The 24,302-nt window shown below is 38.7% G+C and overlaps 2 protein-coding genes across 7 annotated transcripts in view; one reads left to right on the forward strand and one right to left on the reverse strand.

The window, feature by feature from the left end:
- MCM9 (minichromosome maintenance 9 homologous recombination repair factor) overlaps positions 1 to 24,302 on the forward strand; it is a 93,566-nt gene that overhangs the window by 22,266 nt on the left and 46,998 nt on the right. Inside the window, exon 8 of one of the 6 annotated variants that reach the window (XM_045071276.1) lies at positions 10,715 to 10,945. The exons of 4 other annotated variants lie outside the window; for them this stretch is intronic. In XM_045071276.1, coding sequence (XP_044927211.1) covers positions 10,715 to 10,746 — 32 coding nt within the window. In that variant the 3' untranslated portion in view covers positions 10,747 to 10,945. Of the gene's footprint in view, positions 1 to 124; positions 3,118 to 10,714; positions 10,946 to 24,302 lie in introns of those variants that run through there. One more of the 6 variants, XM_045071277.1, reaches the window with a different exon arrangement.
- ASF1A (anti-silencing function 1A histone chaperone) lies at positions 3,332 to 15,652 on the reverse strand. The gene is made up of 4 exons (XM_004740088.3): positions 15,169 to 15,652; positions 9,360 to 9,475; positions 4,874 to 5,050; positions 3,332 to 3,725 (listed from the first exon to the last, which is right to left on the reverse strand). The coding sequence occupies exons 1-4, from the start codon at positions 15,275 to 15,277 to the stop codon at positions 3,513 to 3,515; spliced, it is 615 nt and encodes a 204-aa protein (XP_004740145.1). The 5' UTR covers positions 15,278 to 15,652; the 3' UTR covers positions 3,332 to 3,512.

Here is a 24,302-nt window from a genome sequence, read left to right on the forward strand (position 1 = left end):
GTTACTGCCAAAAATCAAAGAAAATATATAGCACCTACTTCTGTAGCTCTAAGAAAATGTTTTAAAAGCTCCACTTTCACTTAATTTTCCTAAAACTTATCCCATATATTTCTTTGCATCTTAGTTTTGAAAGATCCTATTTAATGAAGAAAAAGCATGCACCATCTTGCATTTTATGAAGACCTAGTAAACAAAACATTGAGATAAATGGGGGAAAAAAATCTCCCTTTATCAAAGTAGATCGATGGCATAGAGCTTGAGGCATTTTTGTGCTTGTAGATCTCACGGGCAACAGTAGCTCCTACTGAAAATTCAGTAGAAAATTTGTCTTAATACGTGGAAAGCACACTTTCACTGCATTGTGGAGCTTCATTCATATATTGCAATGATTCTTCAAGTACACTTAAAAGCCTCTGCAGATCAAATGTCAGGATGTGATTATAAAGTAACTTTAGGAAAATTATTAGAAAGCCTGTCTTGATGCGATTTTGTATTTTACACTGTTGTGATTGGGGAAATATTTCTCCTGTACTTCTGTCTGTAATGGGCCTTTGGTTTCACAGATTTTACAAATGTTCTTTGCTACTTATTAAGGGAAGCCTGTGCTGAAATTTCTTATGAGAAACTTATACTATAAAACTTCTCATAAAGCAGCAAATGCTGCATTAATGGTCCTACATGAGGAAAGCCCCATTCTAAGGGGTTCTTAGATTTTGAAATATAACTGAATAGTACATTAAGCATTGATGAGAAGGGATTTGTGAATGGAGAGGCAACTCAAGGTTCAGCATACTGGAAGGGTAGTAAGCAAGAATATATAAAGAACACTTTATGTGCATTTAAAAATTCTTATGACCCAGGGTTCTAGAGTTCTTTATAAAATGATGCCGGTAACAGACAAATAAAAACATTTGCCAAGTAATTATGTGGAATGTTTCGTAAGTTAACTATATGGAGGGCCAAGAAATGCATCCAAGCTATCTGGTGGGCTACCAGTAATTTCAGAACATTTGGACAGTTTTCAAGTGAATGGCTGCTGATTCACTGTCCTAGCACTTTTCTCTTTTTTTAAAGCATCAAGATCATACTCCAAAAGACAGGTACGGGGAATATAAATTTTAGAAAGAAAGAAAAGTCATTGCTAAGTCTCATCTATTCAAAAGGCCAGACTAGCCTTTCTTTAAACTGCGTATCACAGTCCCTTAGAGTCATAAATGCCAGTTCAGGGAGTCAAAACCAGCACTTTAAAAATGAAATACAATAAAAGATACCAAATATACTGCAACAATAAAGATGCACTATATGGGTGCATTTTCATGACAACATATAAATACCTGTGTTTCAGAATCATATACTTTTTTATATGTATCAGGGATTAAAAAATTAGGGATTTCAAAAATTGCTTCCATAGATTTCCTTGGTAAAATTAGAAACCCCAAATCTTAAAACCAAACAATAAGACCACATGGAAGCCTAAGGTTATAGAAGGTTATAAGTGAACAAGTGCATGCATGCTCCTCAGATTTCTAGCTCAACTGATATCCTCATTCCCTCCAGCCTACTTGCTTCTTTCTTCTGTGGTGTAATTGGTTCATGTTTATGTTTTCATGAAAGAACTATTTACTATGATCAAAAAGGAAAAAACTGTTCCAAACATTTTAGCTATACTTCATATAGTGTCTCTAAATGAAGCTAAACGGGGGGAAAATAAAACCACTGTGCTATAGTTGGAGTTCTAAATCTTATAGAATTATAAAAATTCTGAAAGAAGACTTAAAACGTAAGTCTTAACCTTTTGTGAAAATTAGCTGTTTACAAATTGATGTAAAAACCTAACTCTTGGTATTAATACAAATCAGTCACTATAATTAGTCAGAATAAAAACTCAGCAGTAAATTGCTTTATTTGGTAATTTGGCTTTATATATGCTTTATTTCTAACAAGCCCATATCTTGTTATATTAATCACTGAGCTCTTTGTTGGAAATTTTACTTTTATTTTCATTTTAATATTTTAACATTTTCCTTAATTGCAAATAGACAAAAATGAAATTTTCTTCATATGGTTTTAACAGTTGGATGTATTTTATTTTTAAAATCTATGAACTAGTTAGTGGACAGTATTTTGATAATCTGGTATATTAAATTTCAAAGTTTAACATTTAGCAAAATTTTCCTTCACAAATTCTTTTTTAGAATGACAGGAAATATATACAACTTAAATTCCACATTCAGACAAAATGCCCTTTTCCCTTCCTCAAAATAAAAGCTTTAAAAAGTGCAGTATAAAAGTTTTAGATATAAAGGCACTGCATAACTGTATCATATGGCTAATGTCTTGCTTAGCAGCAAGAGTAATGAGAATATTCTACACTTAATTTAATGAAGCACAGGAAACTTTGAGGAAGGACCTAGCTCTCAAAGAAAAAGAACCTTTTGGCCCACTTAGTTAATGGATTCCTTTCCAAGATTACTTTTTAAAAACTTATCTGGAAAGGCTATCTAAAATATGTCAACCACAAATATGCCTAATCTTACTCTGCATGAGTGTCAAGGGATATGGAGAAGAGTACCACATGTGTGAAAATAGATATTTTTCCAAAATAGTGACTCATCTATTATGATAAAGCTAAATACACCTTCCCAAAGCCACTTTTTTTTTTTTAAATAAACACTGTCAACAACAGATGATCTATCAAGTCAATTTTGAAGGGTTAAGTTCATTGTATTTTTATAAATCTCATGAATAGATCTAAGTCATTATAATATCCTGTTCTTAAACTTAGCGCGTTTATGTCTGCTCTTGACATGCTGAAGTCACTGGGTAGAAATGATGGATGATTCAAGGAGTATTCAGATGTCCTAAATGGTTATAAAACAAAGGACCTTACGAACAATTAACCACATTTGTTATCATCTTAGAAACTAAACTGAATGCTGTCTAACATTCCGTGTAATAGTTGCCATAAGAGGCTTCAAGGTGGCCTAGAAAATCAGGTCCTAAAGTTCGTGGTAGCATATAGTGGACTTCAAATCCCTTCTTTAAGGACATTGACAAAAAAGAATGGAAATTTGCCCCTCACATTAAACCAAACTATTTATCACAGAAAGAAACATTTTAGTTGAAGTCGGAAGTTTGTTCTTCTGAAGGCCAGTAAAATAGTGGTCCAAAGATTATTGTCCAAAAGGCTAAGACAGCTTTACAACCTGGTCTAATGGTTTATATTTTTCTTTATAAGTGCTTTAATTACATATAGCAGAGAAGAAAATAATATATACGCTTTAATCAGATTAGTTTCAGAACAAATAAAATAACACATTAGAGAAAAAAATTACTTAAAAATAGTTGTATTTATATTCCACAATTTGCTCAAATACTGGTTTTCTTATAAACTTTCTACAGGATGTTTTTAAACAAATTCTTCACATTGTGTCTTGACTATGTACTTACGGAATTTCAAATAGTTCTGTGTGTTTTTATAGCTTAATTTGTACTAAAGGGATGGCAGGTGGTCACATGCAGTCCATATGGGATTCTAACATGACATTTAGTGAGTTTTCTGATGTGGACCATCCCTTTGATGCTGAAGGTAATGCATCTGTTGAAAGAAGTGATTGTAGATTTGGATTACTGCTCTCTGCATCTTCCAGTTTTTCTGTGTTATCTTCCCAATTAATGTGGAATCTTGTAACTCTGGGATTAGATGCCAAAATGTTCCTTTGAAGCTAAAGGAAGAAGGACATATATAAACAGACAACATTAAGAAAGTTAAATATACATGAGTAGGAGCTTAATCAAATGGTTCTTTATATCAGTACTGCTAAAGGGCTAAAATTTATACAAAGGCATAAAATTTAGTAAAGCACCTTAAACATAACTAATACACAAGGACTAGGGCTACAGCAAAAAAAAAAAAAAAAATACATATATATATATTTTAGACTAATGGAGAGGAAATGAAGGATCTGAAGGAATTCATCCAGATCTCTTACTAAACAACAATGTATCTAACCCTTCTATACTTCTGTTTCTTAAAAGGGAGACAATCTCTTCTTTCTTGAGGGTGGATTCTTCACAGGATGCTTTATCTAATTAGTATGCTTTTTAGGTTGATACGGTGTCTCTTCAGTAATATTTCCAAAGAAAATAAAAATTGCCCCAAATATCAACTCTCATTATAAGTGGTTTCATACCTTTTAATTATTATGGTTCATTCTCAGAAACAGTATTCTAGTTTTTCTAGTTTTTTGTTTTTTGCCATACAAGGTGCCTTATAGTTAACTAATACATTGAGTCACTGGAAGGTCCCATACCAGGATTAATATTCCAGCCTCATTATCAGAACATTCCATTCTACTCCCATGTAATTTTTTTTTTGCATGCTCAGGCAGATGGGAGTGTTATGTTCAATCTCACATAAGTCACCAGTTCCTAAACTGTCAGGTCCCAATGAAAAAAATCATAAAATAGGAAGTATTTCTGAGACTCTGTAATTCTGAAGCATAGGTTTCAGCTTCTCACTCAGAAGCTATTTTCCAAAACCAAAGATACTTAAGACCTTTGGTTTCATCTCTAATACATATGTACGGGAAATGCCATAGAAAAAGTTGTAAACTACTATCTCTTAGAGGAGGCACTTTCAACTTTCTAAACTATAAGAGACTCTGAAAGTGCCTGACCAACATTAATTACTAATGATTCATCAGGAGGTAGGGTCTGAGGTCAAGTATGGAAATGAAACAGTTAGTGTGCCCATTTGGCACAAGGACGTCAAATTTATTTTGTCTCCAAGCTATTTTCATAATATACTATGAAATGGCATCCACTTTAAAAAAGAGTATAGTAAAAGTAATGAAAAAGGAATCGTCATTACCTTAGAAAAGTCTGGTTTTACTGGTGGATTTTCCCTTAGTTCTGTCTCAGTATATTCATTATTTACATAATAGCCAACTCTGATAAATTCTTGACCTCGATAGGTGCATGTAATTAGCACAACTGTTACACCTACTGCATCTGCATCTGGAATGAGTCCTGGATTAGGTGCATCAGCCTACAATAATTTAAAAAGAAAAGAAACACATCATAAAAGGCTGTTAACTGCAAGCAAGACACATTTTGGTTACCTTCAGCACCGTCAGTTAAGGGCAAAACAACAAAAACTTGGAAATCATACTGGGAAGGCAAATGCTCATTTTTGAGATTGACTTATAGTCAGAAAATATAGTTCGAATATTTCTCCACAGTATAGCTAATTACTCTGGGCACCTGAAAACTTCACTACTTTTATAGGAAGATAAATCTAGTCCAACTGTATGGTAGTTCATGGGATTATACAATACTCAATTATAAAACTTTTTATAAAATACAGCAAACAATTAAGCCAATGGTCTAGTTGGTTCTATCATAATTTCCAATCATAATTTTTAAACCTAAATTAGTAAATATTCAATGATCTCCACACAGCCTGCTGGCAGCAAATGTTTATACTGGTTTCTCTCTTACACTCAGGACACATATTCTCACACCCTCTCCCACCCTTGCACAAATATTCTACTAGTAAATTAACATAAGACTGAAAATGGGATAGAAGTAGCTCTACAGCAGATTTTCAGAAATATTAATCATCTATTGTGAATGACTTTGATAGCCACTAAAATATAGTGTACTTTTAAACCACACATACTACGTAAATAGAACCAAGGTAAAGATTGGTTTAAGAAGATATACTTAATGATGTTTTGAATCGAGCTGCTGAATCTTGAGGAATGCAGAAGGTGAAGCAAGTGAGCTAGAGAAGGCAAACAGCATGGGCAAAGGCTAGGGTTCCATCCATGGCAGGGAGAGGCACTAAGGAGACTGGTGAGGAGGAGGCCTGGGCTAATGTGCAGTGACAGTGAGGCATGGGATTGTGACCTGAGGCAGCCATTCTGAGTACTGAAGGGATGGAGCTCATCCCAGCAGATCAGCTGACTCTTGCCAGGACACTAAAGAACATCCCTGTGCCTGGGTGAATACTTTAGCCAGTGCTATAGCTTAGCAACACCCCCGACTGACATTCTCTATCAAGCCATTATCATTAAAGATAATAATTATTGTGTATCTACCGCATGCAGATGAGCATACAAAATGCAGATGAGCTACAAAAGGCACACAATATCTATCTAGGCTAAAACACTGACATAGGCTAAGAATTTCAGTATCCTCTCTTCCCTACCTCCCCTATCCAGCCTGTTGCAACATTTCTCATCTGAAGATTCAGTTCATGTCTTCATGTCTTATCTGGAATACTGGAATAACTTTCTAACTGGAATCTTCCAGCTCACTTGCTGTTTGTACTACTGCCAACATTAGCTAGGCAAAGAACCATTCCTATTCCTTTACCTGTTTAAAAAACTCCAGATGATTATTCCCATTTCAGAGATAAAAATCTGATCTTTAACTTCATTTATAAGGCCCTTTACAATTTGTCTTCAACCATTCACACTCCCTTTAATTCTACACCTCTTACTCTTGTTCTAGGATTAGACAGAGTTCTTTAAAATGTAGTGGTAATCTTTCATGCCTCTGTGCCTTGCACATACTGTTCTTTTGACCTGTAAATTTCTTCCCTAACATCCTACAAAATTCATCTTTCTAAATTTGTATGAAATACATCCTTAGTGAAGCCCGTTGGCCCCATGCCCAGTGTGGAGCCCAGCACAGGGCCTGAACTCAAAACCCTGAAAGCAAGACCTGAGCTGAGATCAAGAGTCGGACACTTAACCAACCAAACCACCCAGGTGACCCCAGTAAACCCCTTTCTGATTCAGAAGGTAGAATTAATAATACTCTGTTTTTGCACTTAAAATTACTTGACACCCATCTACTAATGTATGTCCAATAACCTAAATAGATATGTTTACCCTTCAGTCTTTGCCTGGACTGAGCAGAAGTTCTATCCAGTTCATCTTTATAATCTCGTGTCTGGCATAGCTCTGGGCACTCAGTATATACTTAGTATTTTGAAATTTATTCTAACTTAATTCCTGACATGAAGTAATCTGACTAATTGGAGAGAGATTGGCAGGGGGACTAAGGGCCTGTCCTGAGAGTATACTGTTTGTCTTAAAGATCCTGTGTACCCCCTTCCCTGCAGAGGGGTCTAGTTACTTCCAGGTTACCCAAAGAGATTCTAATGTCCTGGAAATGAGTGGAGAATGGGAAAAAGAAGCAATTCAGTACTACTATGGAAACCTTCCCCTCACAGTGCTTCCCATCTCCTCAGTAGACTGGTGCTAGCCATGTTTGTGTTTTAAATTTTTTTTGCTAAAGGATTCAACTTCAGCAAATTCATATTCAAGTAGAAAAACCCATAGGCCTCTCAGATCACTTAGGATAAAGTGATAGGTACAGATTTTTAACTTCAACCAGCACTACTAGGCAAATGTCTGGACATCTTCCTGCTAGGCTTTGGCACACTCAGGTGAAAGGTATGTTTATTCATGGCAGACCAGGAGAATACTGTGACAGTCTGTTTAAAGTACAAGACAAAAACAGTATTTTAGTCTCTTTTCGCTGATCATGGTGAATTCTGTAAATGTACAGGCTGACCATCTGATTTAAATCGCATGCTTCTTTCTCTGTCCTTTTTGGCAACATGAACACTGATACCAATGTAAAACTACTGGAAAATCACTGGAGGGAAATATTTTTGAATAAGTTATTCACTCTAAGCCAAAAGCTTAAGAGTGTTCTTAACAACATAAACACAGAGAAAAGTCATTTAAGGGTTTGTTTCAAAGCCAAGGGATTTATTTGCAGGTTTTATGGTAGCATAAAAAGGGGTATCACTACCTGTCAATCCAAGTTTCTTACCACATCATGAATTATCATCAGTGATGTATAGGTTTTCCAAGCTTGTGGGTTAAAGCAAATACTGCTGCTTTTATGTAACAATTTCAAGAACTTAAGAGAATAAAAATTTAGTTCTAATAATAGGAGTAGGGCATTATTTGTCAGTGATAGCACTTAACTACTTTATTCCTCATTTAATCCTCCTAATATTCTAATGAGGTTAGGTATTATCCTCATTTTATAGACGGCTATAGAGTGACTAACTGAGGCTAGGGAGCCTGTCTAAAGGCGCACGTGTTTAATAAGCAACGGAGCCAGGATCTGAAGAAGGTCTGTAATTGCATTGGTTCCCTCTGCACATTCTCTAGTACCCACATCTTTCACCAAGGTTATGCACTCACCCAACTCGGCTTAACAGCACTTTTAATCAGTAGATTTGAACTAATATATCTGAGCTTTATTTAACCATTTGTTTAAACATAGTAAATTATTTGTTGGCTTTTAATAAAAGGCACTAAGGCTAGGAGACCAAGATACCATATGTTTATAATTCTTGGCCCATATCTGATGGGATTAGCTGACCAACAGTAGTAACTTAAATTGGTCCCTTCTATGAAATGAAAAAAAAAAAAAAAAGAGGGGGGAGGTCAGGAATAGGAAGAGTTAATTTTCTTTCTGGATGGTCTTTTCAGTGGGTTCTACTTAACTGATGGGGACTCTTGTAGAAATACTTGCAACAAAGTGAAGTGGTTTTTTATTTTGTTTTCAACCTATGGCTACTCTTTGGGCTACTTACAAATATCTCCTAATAAGCATGGATAATCGGAAGTGACTGAATAGCTTTATACAACAATTTAACATGGATTAAAAGAAGTAACACTTTGAATACAGAAGACAGTGTCCAAAGCCTTGGCACAGACCCAAATACTGTCAGTGATACCTGAGAACATAATTTGTATTAGAATTTCCCCTAACAAATAATAAACAGAGCAGTAGATTTGTAACAGTAATCCTCTATACTATGTATAGATTAGATGCTTTAGTAAACCACTGGGCCTTAATTCCAATGATTCAAGTTTATGCAGTAGCTCTCTATCTACTTATTAACCTAGTTCAATTACTGATTATGCTGAAAGAAAGTTGTTTTTCTTGTGATCATTACTCCTAATTGGCTGAAACCATAAACTGAAGATGCATATTACTATACTAACTATGCCAGTTGTAGTATGACTTGGATCCCTATACTGGGCTGCTGGCCAGCCCCCCTGAAAGTCTGATACTTATAGGACTATTCAGAGGCAGAGCCCCAAATTAAACACCGCAAGTGCCGGACACTGGGAGCTTTACTGAGTTCTGTGCACACTCTGGAGTAGACAGCACGCCAACCTCTCACAGCAGAACAGAAGCAGGTAAAAAGTGAATACAGCAGAAGCAGAGTGATTTAACCGACAAGGAAATGGATAAGGACCATGAGATTAAAGTTTAGAAATGTATTTGGCATATATATTTACCAAGAATAGTCTTACCTGAAATACAAACATATGCCTTCCTGCGGGAACAGGGCCCACTAAAACAGAGTCTAAAACTTGGTCGTATTCTTCACTTTCTGCAGAGCCCACATAGATAATTTTCCATTCCAAGTCTAGGGTTAAAAACCAAAACGTTATTTCATATTCAGTAATTACATTATAAGATGGCATCAAAGACCCTTTTAATGTTCACTTAAGCCATTTACTGGCTGCTAAAATTGGCTTCTCATGGCAGAAAATCCAGGAAGGCACTGAATTGCTCCTTATGAAATTCTTCTATTTCTTAGCAGAAACTTGCTCAAAATGTTCTTTTGTGATACACTAGTCCCTGGGCAGGGCTCCTAGCAAACAAAACAACATGGCCCAAAACTGGGAAATGCTACAGCCTTCTGTTGAGGACTCCTAAAGCACACTGGCAGAGTACGTGTTGTGAGACTTCTTCAGTAAAGAACACCAGTAACATTAATCCAGCATTTCCCAAGTTTGTTTGGCTATGGAACACCCCCCCCCCCACACACACACTTTTTACCTATGTCATCTTTTAACAAGCTAGTAATACTAAGCACGTTTTGGAAGGGCTGCCCCATATTATGTTGCACAGATCCAGATTATTAAATAGCTCCAAAGCGGGGAAATCATTATTAGCCAACTTCCCTTGTGGCTCAGAAATAAGGGGCTTCAGCTCATCAACTGTGAAAGGGGCCACAGTTGGGTTTTTTCCCTACTGCACCGCTTTATATCGTAGGTGAGGAAACCAGGGATCCTTATAACCACTTGATAAGGAGTACGGATAGTAGGAACAGACGCGGAGAAGAGGAAGGTACACTAAAGTGCAACCCAAGACATTTTATGCCATTGTTCTATGTAATTCAGTTTTCATTGAGCACCTTTTATAGAGTGCTCTGCTACAAGAACCCAGAGATGAGTAAAGCAACTGTTCGTTCAAAGGAGCCGCCGCCTCTTTAGAAGGGGGAGGAAGACCATTGCAAATACAGATCACCTCTGAGACCTTCTGGTCCTCCTAAGGTGTTTAGCATTGTGCAGCCTGCCTCTTGGATTCACTACACCAAGGCCATGGCAGCACTCCCAGAGGGGTGTTTCTAGGTCACACACTGAGAATCTACTTAGTGCTGCTGTGGTATTGCCATTTTTGTGTGACTGTGTATGTATTTTTGTTCCCTAAAGAGAGAAGAGAAATAGTAATAGATACTACTTATTCATATTGTATGATAAACTGCAGTTTACTAAAGCTCCTTTAGGTCTATTCTCTTACTAAGAAAGCAGTCATTTTCTGAGGACCTATGAGGTACTTCATGGCTCTGTCCTATCCCATTTATATTTCCATCTTCTAGCACATTTCCAGATGCAAGTTCCCTGCATCTGACATCTCACAAGATCATTTATTTGCTGATGAAGATTAAAAGATGAAGAAGCAATATGGGTATTTAGTTAGAAGGAATAGCAAATATTTAGAAGTAGGTGCATGCTTAGCTTGCTCAAGAAAAAGCAAGGAGTAGGAGCGCATGGGTGGCTCAGTGGGTTGAGCCTCTGCCTTTGGCTCAGGTCATGATCGTGGGGTCCTGGGATCACCCCACATTGGGCTCTCTGCTCAGCAGGAAGCCTGCTTCCCCTCTCCCTCTGCCTGCCTCCTCTCTGCCTGTTTGTGATTTCTCTGTCAAAGAAATAAAATCTTAAAAAAAAGAAAAAGCAAGGAGATCAGGGTTGGTGCAAACTGAATAAAGGGGAAAATAACTGACCATCAGATTGGGTGTGAGGGGCATGGCCAGATTATGCAAAGTTTTAAAGGCCGCCATTGAAGACTTCTTTTATAAGTAGCATGGGAAGCCACTGGGAGGGTTCTGATTGGAAAGATAACATGATCCAGCTTTCATTTTAGAAGGATCATTGTGGATCCTGCGTTCAGCATGGACTGTAAGACAATGAGGGAAGAAACAGGTGGATATTTTTAACAACTGAGGCCAAGAACTGATGGTAGCTTGGACCACATGTAGCCATGGGGATGAGAAGCAGTCATGCTCTGGATAAATCTTGAAGATAAAGGCAGGAAAAGTCAGTCACCTTTTTTGCAAGGAATAGGGATTAAAAACAACCAGGAATTAGTTTTGGACATGTTAAGTTTGAGATATCTACTAGATAGGTATCAATGATGTAGGAAATGCAGAAGCTAAGTGGACAAACTTACAACAGGAGTGGAAAACCTACTAAATTTGCCAATTGAGGGTAAGTCTGGTAATTGTCACCTGCAGTTTTTGTATTTTGTTCATTTCATAGTATTTATTTGTATGAATACACATAGTCCTCTTGGCTTTGTAATTAGTATAAGGCATTTGTGGTCTGGTATAGGAACACAGTCAAGAATTATATACTTATAAAATACCTACTCTGTGCTGGGCATTGGTCTTGTCAATTTCACCCTGTTATTTAAATCTCACCAGCTTTATCATATAGATTTAATTATACTATTGTGCAAACAAGGAAGCTGAGTCCCCAAGAAGCTAAGTAATTTACCCAAATTCACCAAACCAAAGAATCAGAACCCAAGTTGTTTCTGCAACTTCAAAGCCTGGGCTCCTTCCAAAACCAAAACTAGGAAATAATTCTTCTGTTTCTGGCTCTCAAATGAATAGTGGGATAAAGGAACTTAACTGTGTGTGGGGGGTTGGGGAGGGAGATGGGTGCAGACAGAGGCCATGGAAAGATAATCTACCTTAAGGAGCACAGGCTGTAACTCAGTGAACACCTGTACCTTAATTTTTATGCTAATGAGATCCTTGCTGTAGCTGACTTTAAAATGATCAATAATTTATTTATAAATTAGCATCAGTTGTTTTATTCTTTTTTTTTTTTTAACTCTCCTTTCATCCCCCTGTCCCCTGTATACAAAGGAAGAGAAGGGATAGAATCAAATACACAGGTTATCTGTTGGGGTTTATTCATTTATTTAAAAAGTTAACTAATTGTTTCACTTAATCATGGTAACCCCAACTGCAAGTATTTGCAATTATGGTTGGAAGTGAGGGAAGTCACCAAGGGAATTTTAAACTAATTACCGTACTTGGTAAGGTATGTGGTGAGAGTGTAAAGTATGTAATCTTTGGGAATTAGAACAAGCCTGAAGTTTAAAAAGATGAAACACCACGTTCAATTCTGGTACATTGTAAGGGTTTAGCTGACAGTAGCTTAGAATTATTGATCTTGATCAACTTAATGGCTCCATTTTGTTAGAGAAACCAAGAATCAACAGTTTCCAGAGGGCCTAAGATTAGCATGAAGGTCAATCAAAACTTTTACAAGTTTGGCGACATCAGATCAAACACATCCTGGGTCTTCCATCAAGTTTAAGCATGTAAAATGGTGGCCAACCTCTGGCTTGGAATTTAAGACAAAATTATGAAGTGAAAATTTCTCTTCAGAATATTCTGTAGTTTCCTTTTAAGTATAGTTTTTTTTTTTTTTTTTTAAAGAACTGCAATATAAAAGTATGGAACTTATAAGCTTTTATTAAATAAACTAATTTCCTTAATCCACATAGCCTCTAGGTGGAGTACACAAGCATGGCACCTTTTTGAAAGATTCCTTTGCAGCTTCAGTATGACTCAGCTTAAACTCTTTTGAAAAATGCTAAATAACCAGTATAGGTGCCCTAGAAAGAGGTATAAAAGTGGAAGTAAGTGTATTGTTGATACTAGTATCATAAAAACTCTGACATGATTCAGCTAAGTTCTGAATAGATGCCAGTTAAAAATGGGAACAATTCTAAATGAATGGTGGGTTTCAACCATGCAATGTCAAAGCCCTGTAACATCCTAAGTCATCTATCATCCTTGTCCAAAACTGGCTCTCAAAAAATGCAAGGCCTCATTTGAGAAATACCTATAATTTGAAGAACGTGTAAAGCTTAAATCATATAGTATGTTGGAATGGGTTGGAATGGACTGATCAGTGGTTTCTCTTGCATTTGCCCATTTTTATATATAATTGGCAATAAAAAGGAAAACTTACTGTTGGGTATGAAAAATTGACCTGGTAGCTGAAATGATTATAGTAGTACTCTGGGAAAGTAATCAAATGGTTTCAGAGTAATAAGAAAAATCCCCTTTAATTTTATTATCAGTGGCCTAATAGAAATTAGTTTAATAAATGAACTGTCTTTTAAAATATGGCATACACATAAGACACATATATGCATATATGTCTTATGTATGCATTAATACTTCTTGGAAGAGCACAGATTAAAGTGTTAATTACAGGTGATGGTGGAAAGCATCTGAGTACAGAGGACTGTTACTTTATAAATGTATGTACAACTTTTTAAAAGTTTATTTCAATAAGCAGGTCTTGCTTTTATATTCTGAAAACTTTGACACCCTACATAAAATATATTTTGCAGAGATTAAAAACGAATTTTTAAGTGAAATACTTTATATACCATGATAAGCGTAATTTTAAATGCATTTTTGTTAAACATACTTAAAACTTCAAATAAGCATGTCCGCTATTTAACTGTAAAATGATCACTGATGAAGTGGAATTTTTTTCTTCTCAAATTTAAAAGGAAAGCACTGGATTAATAAAATCTAAGGGCAAAGATAAAAACCGTGGCAAGTTTTAGCTTTCTAAATATTTACTACTGCACTTTAAAAAAATATCTTTGGAGTCCTTAAAACGAACCTAGAAAAAATTGTAAAAATATTTGCATTGCTATCAGGACTTTACCTGTTATTTCCTAGCCCACTTTTGTGTTTTATGCTCAGGGTGTTTGGATGTGGAGTTATTTTAATTAGATTTCAACACGTTCTTGAAGAAAAGTCTCTCAGACTACTGAGAAGCCAGTGATTAAGTCCTGGAAATTATTTCAGTGTTTTACTTATTTCTGCTCTTGGGTTAAATGTAACTTTCTAGCTTAGTAGTATTTTTCTTCCTGAGAGGGAGGAGAGGTGGTTTCCGTCATTACGAACAGGAGTCCGCGCCGGTCTGGGCGAGCCTGAGCGCCAGCATCCCCGGGCGCCCCGAGCATCCCGGGCGCCGGCCGGGGAGTGCCGCGGGGGAGCACCCGCCGTCCCCGGGGAGCGCCGGCGCCCGGCCCGCGGCTCCGAGGGGCCGAGCCTGCGCCCGCCTCCCCCGTTGGTTGGTCCAGGAAGCCAGAAATCAGCGTGAGGGCAGCCTCGCTTTCCTCCCCGGAGCGGCCAGGCACGGCCACCCCAGAGAGTGGGGCAACTCCGGCGTAAGCTCTAAAAATGGATTTGCCTGTCCCTCGGGGGCAGGAAGGTGGGCAGGCGGGGCGCCGTGTTCGTCACCCGCGGCGCGGAGAGGAGGCGTCGTGACGCCGGGGTCGGTGGCCCAATTCTCTACTCTTGGTAAGATGGCTCCGCTGCTAACTCGCCGGCGCGACCACACACATGCCTCTCCCTTCCCAGCCTCCGTGCCGGGGCCGCGGAGGCCGTTCGCGGCGCGGGGCCAGTCCGGCGCGACCCCCGGCCGGCGCCGCGGGCGCGAGTGCGGGTCTCGCGAACCGCCCGCCCGCCAGACAAAGCTGACAACATGGCTACCTCCGCTTGAACAAGTTCCTCGCAAGTTGAGCCACGGCAGGCGCCCCGGCTGCGGCCGAACGCCGCGCGCGCCTCGGCGGCCGTCGTCCATCAACTTCAAGTTTCCCTCCGCAGAGCCGAGCCCGCCGCCCGTCCGGCGCCGAGCACCGGCCGCCCGCGCGAGGCCGGGCCCGGGAAACTTTCAACGTCTGCAGCCCGCAACTGACAGCCCGGCGGCGGGCGGGCGCCCGACTCACCTTCAGACAGGTCCTCGATGCACTCGAAGGTGATCTCGAACTGGAACGGGTTGTAGAAAGGAGAAGGGTTATCCAGCACCACTACATTGTTCACCTGAACCTTTGCCATATTTTGAAAAAAGCACAAACAATGGGAACGGGGGTTTGTTGCGGCACAATAAAGTCCAGCGCGCGGCCGCTCGGGAGAGCGCAGACCCCCGCCCCGGCGCCTGCCCGACGTCGTGCAGCGGCGACTTGAGAAACTTTTTTTTCCTCTTTTTATTTACACGGGAGCACTCCACAGTGTTTTGCAGCTTTCCTATTTCACTAAACTACAGCCCATTCTGCTCTGATAACTAGCAGCGTTGCCCGCGATTGGCTGCACCCGAGCTCTGACCCTCCTCCTCCAGCGAGGGCCTCGGCGGCGAGCAAGATGGGCTCCCGCTCCCGGAATGGACTCGGAAACTTTAACTGCGGCTCCACCTGCTGGTGTGGATTAGGACAAAGGCGGAGAACAAAGTGAGTGGAATACGGGCTGGGAGGCCCGCGCGGAGGCCGCCGGCGGCGGCGGCGGGGGGGAGGGGCGGCGCAGGCCCCGCCCCCGGCCCGGCGGCTCCCGCGCCTCACGTCGGGCGTGGCCGCGGCGGGGCGGGGCGGGGGTCGGAGGAGGCGTGGCTGCGGCGGGGAGGCGTGCTCGCGGCCGGCGAGGCAGCGGGACGGCGGGATTGTGGGCGACGCCCGCCCCTCGGGTTTTGGCTTCGTGTGGTTTCTGCTTGGGGTGTGTTTTTTCTCTTCTTTTTTTTTTCCTTTTAACGCTCTTTTTACATCAGTCCAACGGCTATGCCGTCTCCCTACTCAATTTAGCAGCCGTGATTCGGTTGACTACACGGGGTTAGGTTCAGCTGTCTCCGTACAGGGTAACATTTGGAGTAAAGGGAAGGGTTGGTTGCAGTGGAAATAAATTGTGTTTTATAGACCTCATGCCAGCTCGAAAGGAGCAAAGCCATTTTGGAAACCTAATTCTTGGTCAATATCTGCGTTTGGGCACTACAGTGCCTTAAGTTAAATAGACACAAAATGAAGGGTGAAGAGAGGCTTTTCCACGCACACTTTGCTTGGAAGATCTGAATAGGTAATATTTGGGCACCACCTGGGTCTCCCGTTTTAATCTCGGAAGCCCTAGAATAAGAAAAAGATTGCTAGAGATGTGATCAGTTACACCCCAGGTTTCTGTCGTTTGCTGAGCGTAACAGGAGCATAAAAAGAGAAAATGGAAGTGTCAGGAAACCAAAGGGCAAAAAATACGATAAGAAAGGGAAAGGAAGAGTAAAGACACAGCAGCATACCAGGATATGTGATTTTCAAAAAATTTACGACCTAAACCGTTAGTAACAATTTTTGGCACCACAAACAAGTTTTGAGGAGTCTGCTTGATTCATTGGCATTCATGTGGATTCATTTAGGCTCTTTGACTACCATTGTGGGGAAAGGGAGACGTTTTAACACATTTGTGGGGCTGTTGAACAATTTGTTTACCTAGTAAGAGAGTCATAAAGATTTCTTTTAATACATGCTGTTCATAAACCATTATTTTTTTTCTTCATTGTTTTCAGTGAAACCAATGACCTTGGCTAATTAAATTCAGAGAAAGTATTATTTCTTAAGTATCATCTGTGCTGAAAGAGTTGTTTCTTAATATAGTGCCCAGAATTTTGAGTTGTCATTCTTTGGGCATTGTGCATACTTAAGTAGGTTGCTGTTGATGTGATTTCTTTTATCTGCTGGTCTTTTGAAAGTTTATATGGCACAGGTAATACTAGGCCTCCCCATATTTAGGAAAACTACTTAGAGCAGGAGTACTTATTTTATTGGCAATGAATTAAACAGTAAGCTAGGATCTACCAGAAAAGTTTCTTCAAGGCCAATTGTTTATGTGCAATAGATTGAATCTTAGTGTGGTGATAGATGCAGATTATTTGTGACTGATAAACTGTATTCTCTCTTATCTCCTAATATTGCTGGTTTTTACACTAGCCAAAATGAAGTGTTAATTGCTGTATGCTGTTAAGATACACTAGATATGTAAGATAAATGGCCTTTTGAAGATGAAAACATGACTCCCTTGAGAATGGTGTATACAGTTTTCTGATTTCACAGGCACTTTTAAGAGGAGATTCTAATTTACTTTATAAAAATGACGTTATAAGCTTGGTAAAATAAAGTGTATTTTGCAGTCTGACCATAAGTATGTCATAATAAGGTACATCTTCCATGAAACTTGATGCCTCAACTGAAAAGATCAACCTGGATACCACTAGTTTGGCTTATTTCTTTTAAACCTTTTGTTTAACATGTCATATACAATAGTATTTAAGGGGGAAATGACCCTCCTTAATAGTCCACTGAAAGCTGCAAGTATTGGCTCTGGGCCTCTTATGTTGCCTGTCCTAGCTCTTTTATTATTGCTCCTTGAAAACATTAAAGAGCCTTTGAGCACTTTCTCCAGTAGTTTCTTTCCTCACCGTTGACAGTACTTTACAAGAAAGGTCAGAGGGATTCCCAGATGTGCCATGGCATGTTTCAAAGTGAGCTGGTGTCTCCTGGAGGGAAAAAAATTGCAAAAGCGTCACTGGTTTCTGAGACAATCCATACGATTTCTTGCTGGACAACGTTTTGGTGACTCAAGCAGCTAACCATATTGCAACTGATGAGGCACCATGAGTGTATTCATTTTTTAAGTACCCAAGGGGACCCATGTGATGGAGAGCTGCATAGACCATAATCTCCAAAATTGCTTCTGTCTGTAGTTTAAGTGCAGGAAGAGGATGGCTGAAAGAGATGGTCTGGGTTCCAAGATGAACAAAGCCTAAATTAGTGCCTCTCAGAGATAAATGAACCTAGTTAGTTAGCTATTGTTATAGGCTGAATTGTATCCCCCCCCACCCCATTCATATGTTGAAGCCCTAACTCTCCAGTACCTCAGAATGTGACTGTATTTGGTGATAAAGCCATTAAAGAGACAGTTAAGTTAAAATGAGTTCCTTAAAGTGCGTTGTAATCCAGTCTAACTGGTATCCCTATAGAGGAGGGAATTTGGACATAAAAAGAGACACCAAAGGTAGCATGCACAGAGAAAAGACCATGTTGAGGACACAGTGAGACTGTGGACTCTTGTGAAACAAACTGAGGATTATGGAGGGGAGGGAGGTGGGGGGATGGGTGAGCCTGGTGATGGGTATTAAGGAGGGCACATGTTGCATGGAGCACTGGGTGTGGTGCATAAACAATGACTCGGAACGTGAAAAAAAGTAAAATAAAATTAAGATGTTAAAAAAATTAAGTGCTTTGAAGGGAAGAAAGAAAGGATGGGGTAGAGAAAATAAGGGTTTAAAAAAAAAAAAGAAGAAGAAGAAGGCGGCAACTATTTGCAAGCCAAAGAGAGGCTATAAAAGAAACCAACCCTACTGACACCTTAATCTTGTACTTCTAGCCTCCAAAACTGTGAGAAAATACATTTACATTGTTGAAGCTATCCAAGCTGGTATTTTGTTATGGTCATCCTAACAAAAGAATACAGCTATAATTATTTGCCCTCACGGTTAGGCTTGTTTGGCAATCTCAGTTTATTTAATCCAGTTATTGGTCTGTTATCAAGTGCTTTCTGTGGTGTGAAATGAAGTGATCATTTAGCTATGGCAGTAGGTTGCGGCAGGGTATGGAGTGGTATGCCACAGCTATTCAGAGAAAGTACCTACCGGTGTTGGGCATACAAATTAAAATCTGAAGGGACAAGATGCAGCTTTCTTCTTGCTCCAAAGCTGCTCTGCGGAGGGCTTCTAAGAATCCTAAACTTGAAGTTAAATTGAGGTCACCTACAAAACAAGATGAAAAGAGTGAATTAAAATGAACTAGAGTTAAATTGAATTAAATTAAAATATTGAATTAAAATGTATTATAACTAAGATTTAAATCAAGTCTCAGCTCCTGCCTGCTGCAGAAGTTATCATAGGAATGGAAGTGCTAACCTCTTGCTTTTGTTCAAATCCTGGATTTCCACCTGGGGTAATTATATTAGTCCTGCATTTAATTCTCTTTAAAGAGACATTTGCATTATTGTCCTCATTAAAAAAAAAAAATCTCATGTAAGTCTTGTCGTACTATGATCTTTAATTAGTTTAAAGGGCTCCCAATTATTTATTAGTTGTAGGATGTCAAAATTTAATGATAGTTCTATTCATTATTTTTAAGATTTTATTTATTTATTTGTCAGAGAGTACAAGAAGTGGGAGCAGCAGGCAGAGGGAAAACCAGGCTCCCTGCTAAGGAAGAAGCCTGATGCAGGACTTAATCCCAGAATCCTGGGATCATGACTCGAGCTGAAGGTAGACATTTAATCAGCTGAGCTACCCAGGCATCCCTTAATGATAGCTTTATATAAGATTTTCTGTATAAATGTAGAATGTCAAGATTTGTTGGCATTTACATTTCTAAAAGGAATAAATACTACAGTAATGATTTTAATAACTATATAGAGAGAGCATTTATTATGTGAAATTGTGTTCATGTCTGTGCATAGTCAAAGACTAAACATATATAGACTTTACTGGAAAGATAACTATGTAATCAAGTGAGTAGGATATAGAATAGAACATGTTAGATGGAACTTTAACCAGTTATTAAAGTTCTGTGGGAGGCAAAATAGGATATCACAATAAAGGCTATGTGTGTACATGTGTGTATGTGTGTATAGTATATATGTATACATATGTATATGTATGTATATATATATGGTATGCTTTTTTATCATTTGTAAAGAATTTTTAAATAACCTGTTTTTAAGCCTCAAAACATCCTGGTATGGTAAGAGGGTAATGTATTATCATTCCCACATAACAAATGAAGACACAGGTGCTCAGAAACCTGTTCCTTTAATTTCTGACCTAGTGCTTCTCCATTCTCTTTCCTCTGTCAGATATTTAAAGTGGCCTCTATGTGTAGAAAAAGCAATTGGTATCATTTCCTGGAAGAACCCATAGGCTGGCAGACACTGTAGTAGTGTCTTGATTAATGAACTCTTGAGGAATACAGCTCCATGAAAGAGGTTAGCGCAGGTATATACTGTAACTATATAGAGAGTGAGAGGAGACTTTTTTGTCAAGGCAAAGCTATGGGAGTCTCCCCCTTGAGGCTCAAGAAGGTCAAGCCTCCTGTTGCAAAAGGGATATGTAGGGGAGGATGGACCTACATATCCTAGAATGCCTTGCTATACTTTTTTGGAGGTTTCCGTATTTGTTACATGAAGTATGACTCCTCTCCCCCATTCTGTGTTCCACCTCATTAATAACATTTTCACTATTTTGTGTTCACTGCCATCCATCATTATGTTACAGATTTGTTGAAGATATAAACGATGTCTGATCCCTTATCCATAACTGGACTCCACTGTAAAACACCCTTTGGATAGCTATCAGTGACATCAGTCAGCTTTCTGAAGCACCATAATTCTGTTTGTTGTTGACAGTTTGTTGATGTTAATATCATTATAGTGTTTCTGACCAGAAGAATATGAATGGAAGTGCTTAATAATTATTTTCTATTTCTTGTATCTAGTTATTTACCATGTGTTCTTACCCCTTTAATAAACGAAGCTCCTTCTAAATTCATTTTTCTCTTGAACTCAGTCTCCACTTATCCATCTTTCGTGTTTTACATTCAATCCTTTTCTCTTTAACCCTCCACTTCTCTCACTCATCAGATGCTCTCTTTTCCCCATATCAGGGGAAATCCGTGGTAAGTCAAGAAAGGACTCAGGTTTTTAAAACCTCTCTGGGCTAGAGCACTGCTTGCACAAAGCCACTGCTAAGCATAGCAGCATTTCTAGTTGGTTACTATAGAGACCATCAGCATCAGATGGAGCCTCGCTTGACGAGGCTTGTGAGATTGGAGGCCTCATATGCAGGGTCGTGTGGAAAAGGCCAAAAACTGGAAAGGATAGGAAGGGGGAAAGTTTCACAAATAAATGAACTAATAGGGAACTGACAGATTTTAGGTTGGTAGAATCTGTGCCTGCCAAAGCCTTGAATCCAGCATATAAAGAATCTACTTTTAAGAACACCAGTATAATTACACAGTATTTTTTTTTAAAGTAACAGCTATGCTGCTATGAACATTTGTGTACAAATTTTTGTATAGGACCTATGTTTCCATTCCTTTGGTTACATGCTTAATTAAGAGTAGAGTTGCCGGGTCATATGATAACTCCTTTTGAGGAACTACCAAGCTGTTTTTCAAAGTGACTACGCAATTTTACATTCCCACTAACGATGTGTGAGTGTTCCAATTTCTCCCCATCTACGCCAGTGCTTATTATGTCTTTTTTGATGACAGCCATGGGTGGTATGTGAAGGTGGTATCTCATTGTATTTTGACTTATATTTCCCTGATGGTGAAAGCTGTTCAGAATTTTTTGTTTGCTTATTGGCTATTTGTGTATCTTCTGTGGAGAAATGTCTGTTCTGACCCTTTGGTCATTTGAACAATTGGGTTTTTGCCTTTTTTCTTATTGAGTTGTAAGAGTTCTTTATATGTTCTAGTATATGCGCTGCCAAAGGGAGCACAAGTTCTTTATATATTCTAAATGCAATTCTCTTATTAGAGACTTTCAGAGACTTGTATATCTGTTTCAGAAAATTTTTCTGCCATTCTGTGAGGGGTTTTTTCCTTTTTTTTGGTCGTTGGTAGCCTTAGCTGCCCAAAAGCTTATAACTTAGACAAAGTCCAATTCATCTATTTAGCTTTTCTTTTTAAATTTATTTTGGTTTTTTTGGTTTTCTTTTGGTGTCACTTTTTGAAAATACTGCCATTATAATCAAAGGTCATGAAGATTTACACCTATTTTATTTACATGAAGCATTTTATACATTTACTTTATTTCTGTTTTCTTCAAGGATTTTAATAGTTTCATTTTTTAAAGTTTTTTTAAATTAAAATAGTCAATGTATTTAAACTAAAAAACAAAACAGAACAAAAAACAGCTCACTCATTTCTCCCTCCATACCAATTTAGTTTGGCAACCACCAATCTATCTGTTATTTTATGAGCTTGATTCTCTGTATCTATGAACTTTTTTAGAGTCCACAAGTAAGAGACATCATGTAGTATTTTTCTTTCTCTGACTAATTTTGCTGAACATAGTGCCCTCAAGGGTTATCCCTGTTGTCGCGAATGGCAAGATTTCATCCTTTTTATGGCTAAATAATATTCCATTGTGTTTATATACTACAGTTTATTTATTTATCCGTCAACAGGTTGTTTTCATGTCTTGGCTATTGTAAATAATGCTGCAGTGAACATGGTAATACATGTATCTTTTCTAGTTAATGTTTTTGTTTTCTTCAGATAAATACCCAAAGTGGAATTGTTGGGTAGTTTTCCTCTAAGAGTTTTATACTTTTAGCATAGTTTACCTCTAAGAGTTTTATACTTTAAGCATCTTATATTTAAGTCTTTGACCCAATTTGAATTATTTTTTGTATATGATGTGAAGTAGGGGTCCAAATTCATATTTTTGCATGTGGATGTCTAAATTCCCAGCAGTATAACTTGAAAAGACTGTTCTTTCTCCCAAGAATGAATTGACCATAAAAGTATGGGTTTGTTTCTGGACAATCAGTTCTGTTATGTTGGTCTGTATCCTTACGCCATCACCATATTGTCTTGATTATTGTAGCTTTGTAGTAAGTTTTGAAGTCAGGAAGTGTGAGTCTTCCAACTTTGTTCTTTTTTAAGATTATGTTGGCTACTTGGGATTCATTGAATTTCCATATGAATTTTAGCATCACTTTGTCAATTTCTACAAAGAAGATAGTTGAGATTTTGATAGGGATTGCATTGAATCTGTAGAACCCTTTGGGGAATATTGTCATTTTAACAATATTAAGTCTTCCAGTCAATGAACATGTGTGTCTTCTCATTTACTTAAGTCATCCTCAATTTCTTGGGGTTTCACTGGGGTTCGGTTTTACTGGGCCTCGGGGAAGAATGTGCGAGCCCAGGCCACAGCAGGCATTGGGCTTGAGCCTGTCCTCTGAGGCCCCCAGAGGAAGTGCTACCACAGGGGGAGAGTCAGGGCAGTGTTCTTAGTTTTCAGTGTTTATAGTTTTCAGGGTATAAGTTTTGTTCTTGTTGTTGTTGTTAAATTTATTCTTTATCCTAAGTATCCTTTGTACTTTATCCTAAGTATTTTATTCTTTTTGATGCTATTGTAATGGAATTATTTTCTTAATTACATTTTTGCATTCCTCATTGAAAGTGTAGGGGCATCTAGGGGGCTCAGTCAGTTAAGCCTCTGCCTTCAGCTCAGGTCATGATCTTGGGGTCCTGGGATCAAGCCCCATGTCAGGCTTCCTGCTCAGCAGGAAGTCTGCTTCTCTGTCTCCCCCTGCTTGTGCTCACTCACGCTTTTCATTTTCTCTAAAAAAAAATTAATAGGGGTCCTGGGTGGCGCAGCGGGTTAAGCCTCTGCCTTTTGGCTCAGGTCATGATCTCAGGGTTCTGGGATCAAGCCCTGCATCAGGCTGTCTGCTCAGCTGGGAGCCTGCTTCCCCCTCTCTCTCTGCCTGCCTCTCTGCTTCTCTCTGTCAAATAAATAAAAATCTTTTAAAAAACTTAATAAAATCTTAAAAATAAAATGTACAGGCATACAACTTTTTAAAATTGATTTTGTGTCCTTCAAATTTGCTGAACTCATTTATTAGTTGTAATAATTTTTTGTGGATTCTTTAGGATTTTCTATATGCAAGATTATGCTATCTACAAATAAAGATAATTTTACTTCTTCATTTCCCCTTCTGGATGCCTGTTATTTCATTTTTGGCCTAGATGCCCTTTCCAGAATCTCCAGTACAGTGTTTCATAGAAATAGTGAGAGGGAGGTCTGTGAGTGGTTTAGTTGGTTGAATTTCCGACTTTTAGTTTAGATTCAGGTCGTTGTCTCCACGTTGGGTCCTAGGATCAAACCAGCATGGGGCTCTGTGCTCAGTGGAGAGTATGCTTCTCCTCTTCCTCTCCTTGTGCCTTTCTCCCCTGCCACATGCTCTCTCTCTCTCAAATAAATAAATCTTAAAACAAACAAACAAACAAACAAAACAGTGAGA

The sequence above is a fragment of the Mustela putorius genome, unplaced genomic scaffold, assembly GCF_011764305.1.
Source record: "Mustela putorius furo isolate JIRA1106 unplaced genomic scaffold, ASM1176430v1.1 tig00003983_pilon_pilon_pilon, whole genome shotgun sequence".
NCBI lineage: Eukaryota > Metazoa > Chordata > Mammalia > Carnivora > Mustelidae > Mustela > Mustela putorius.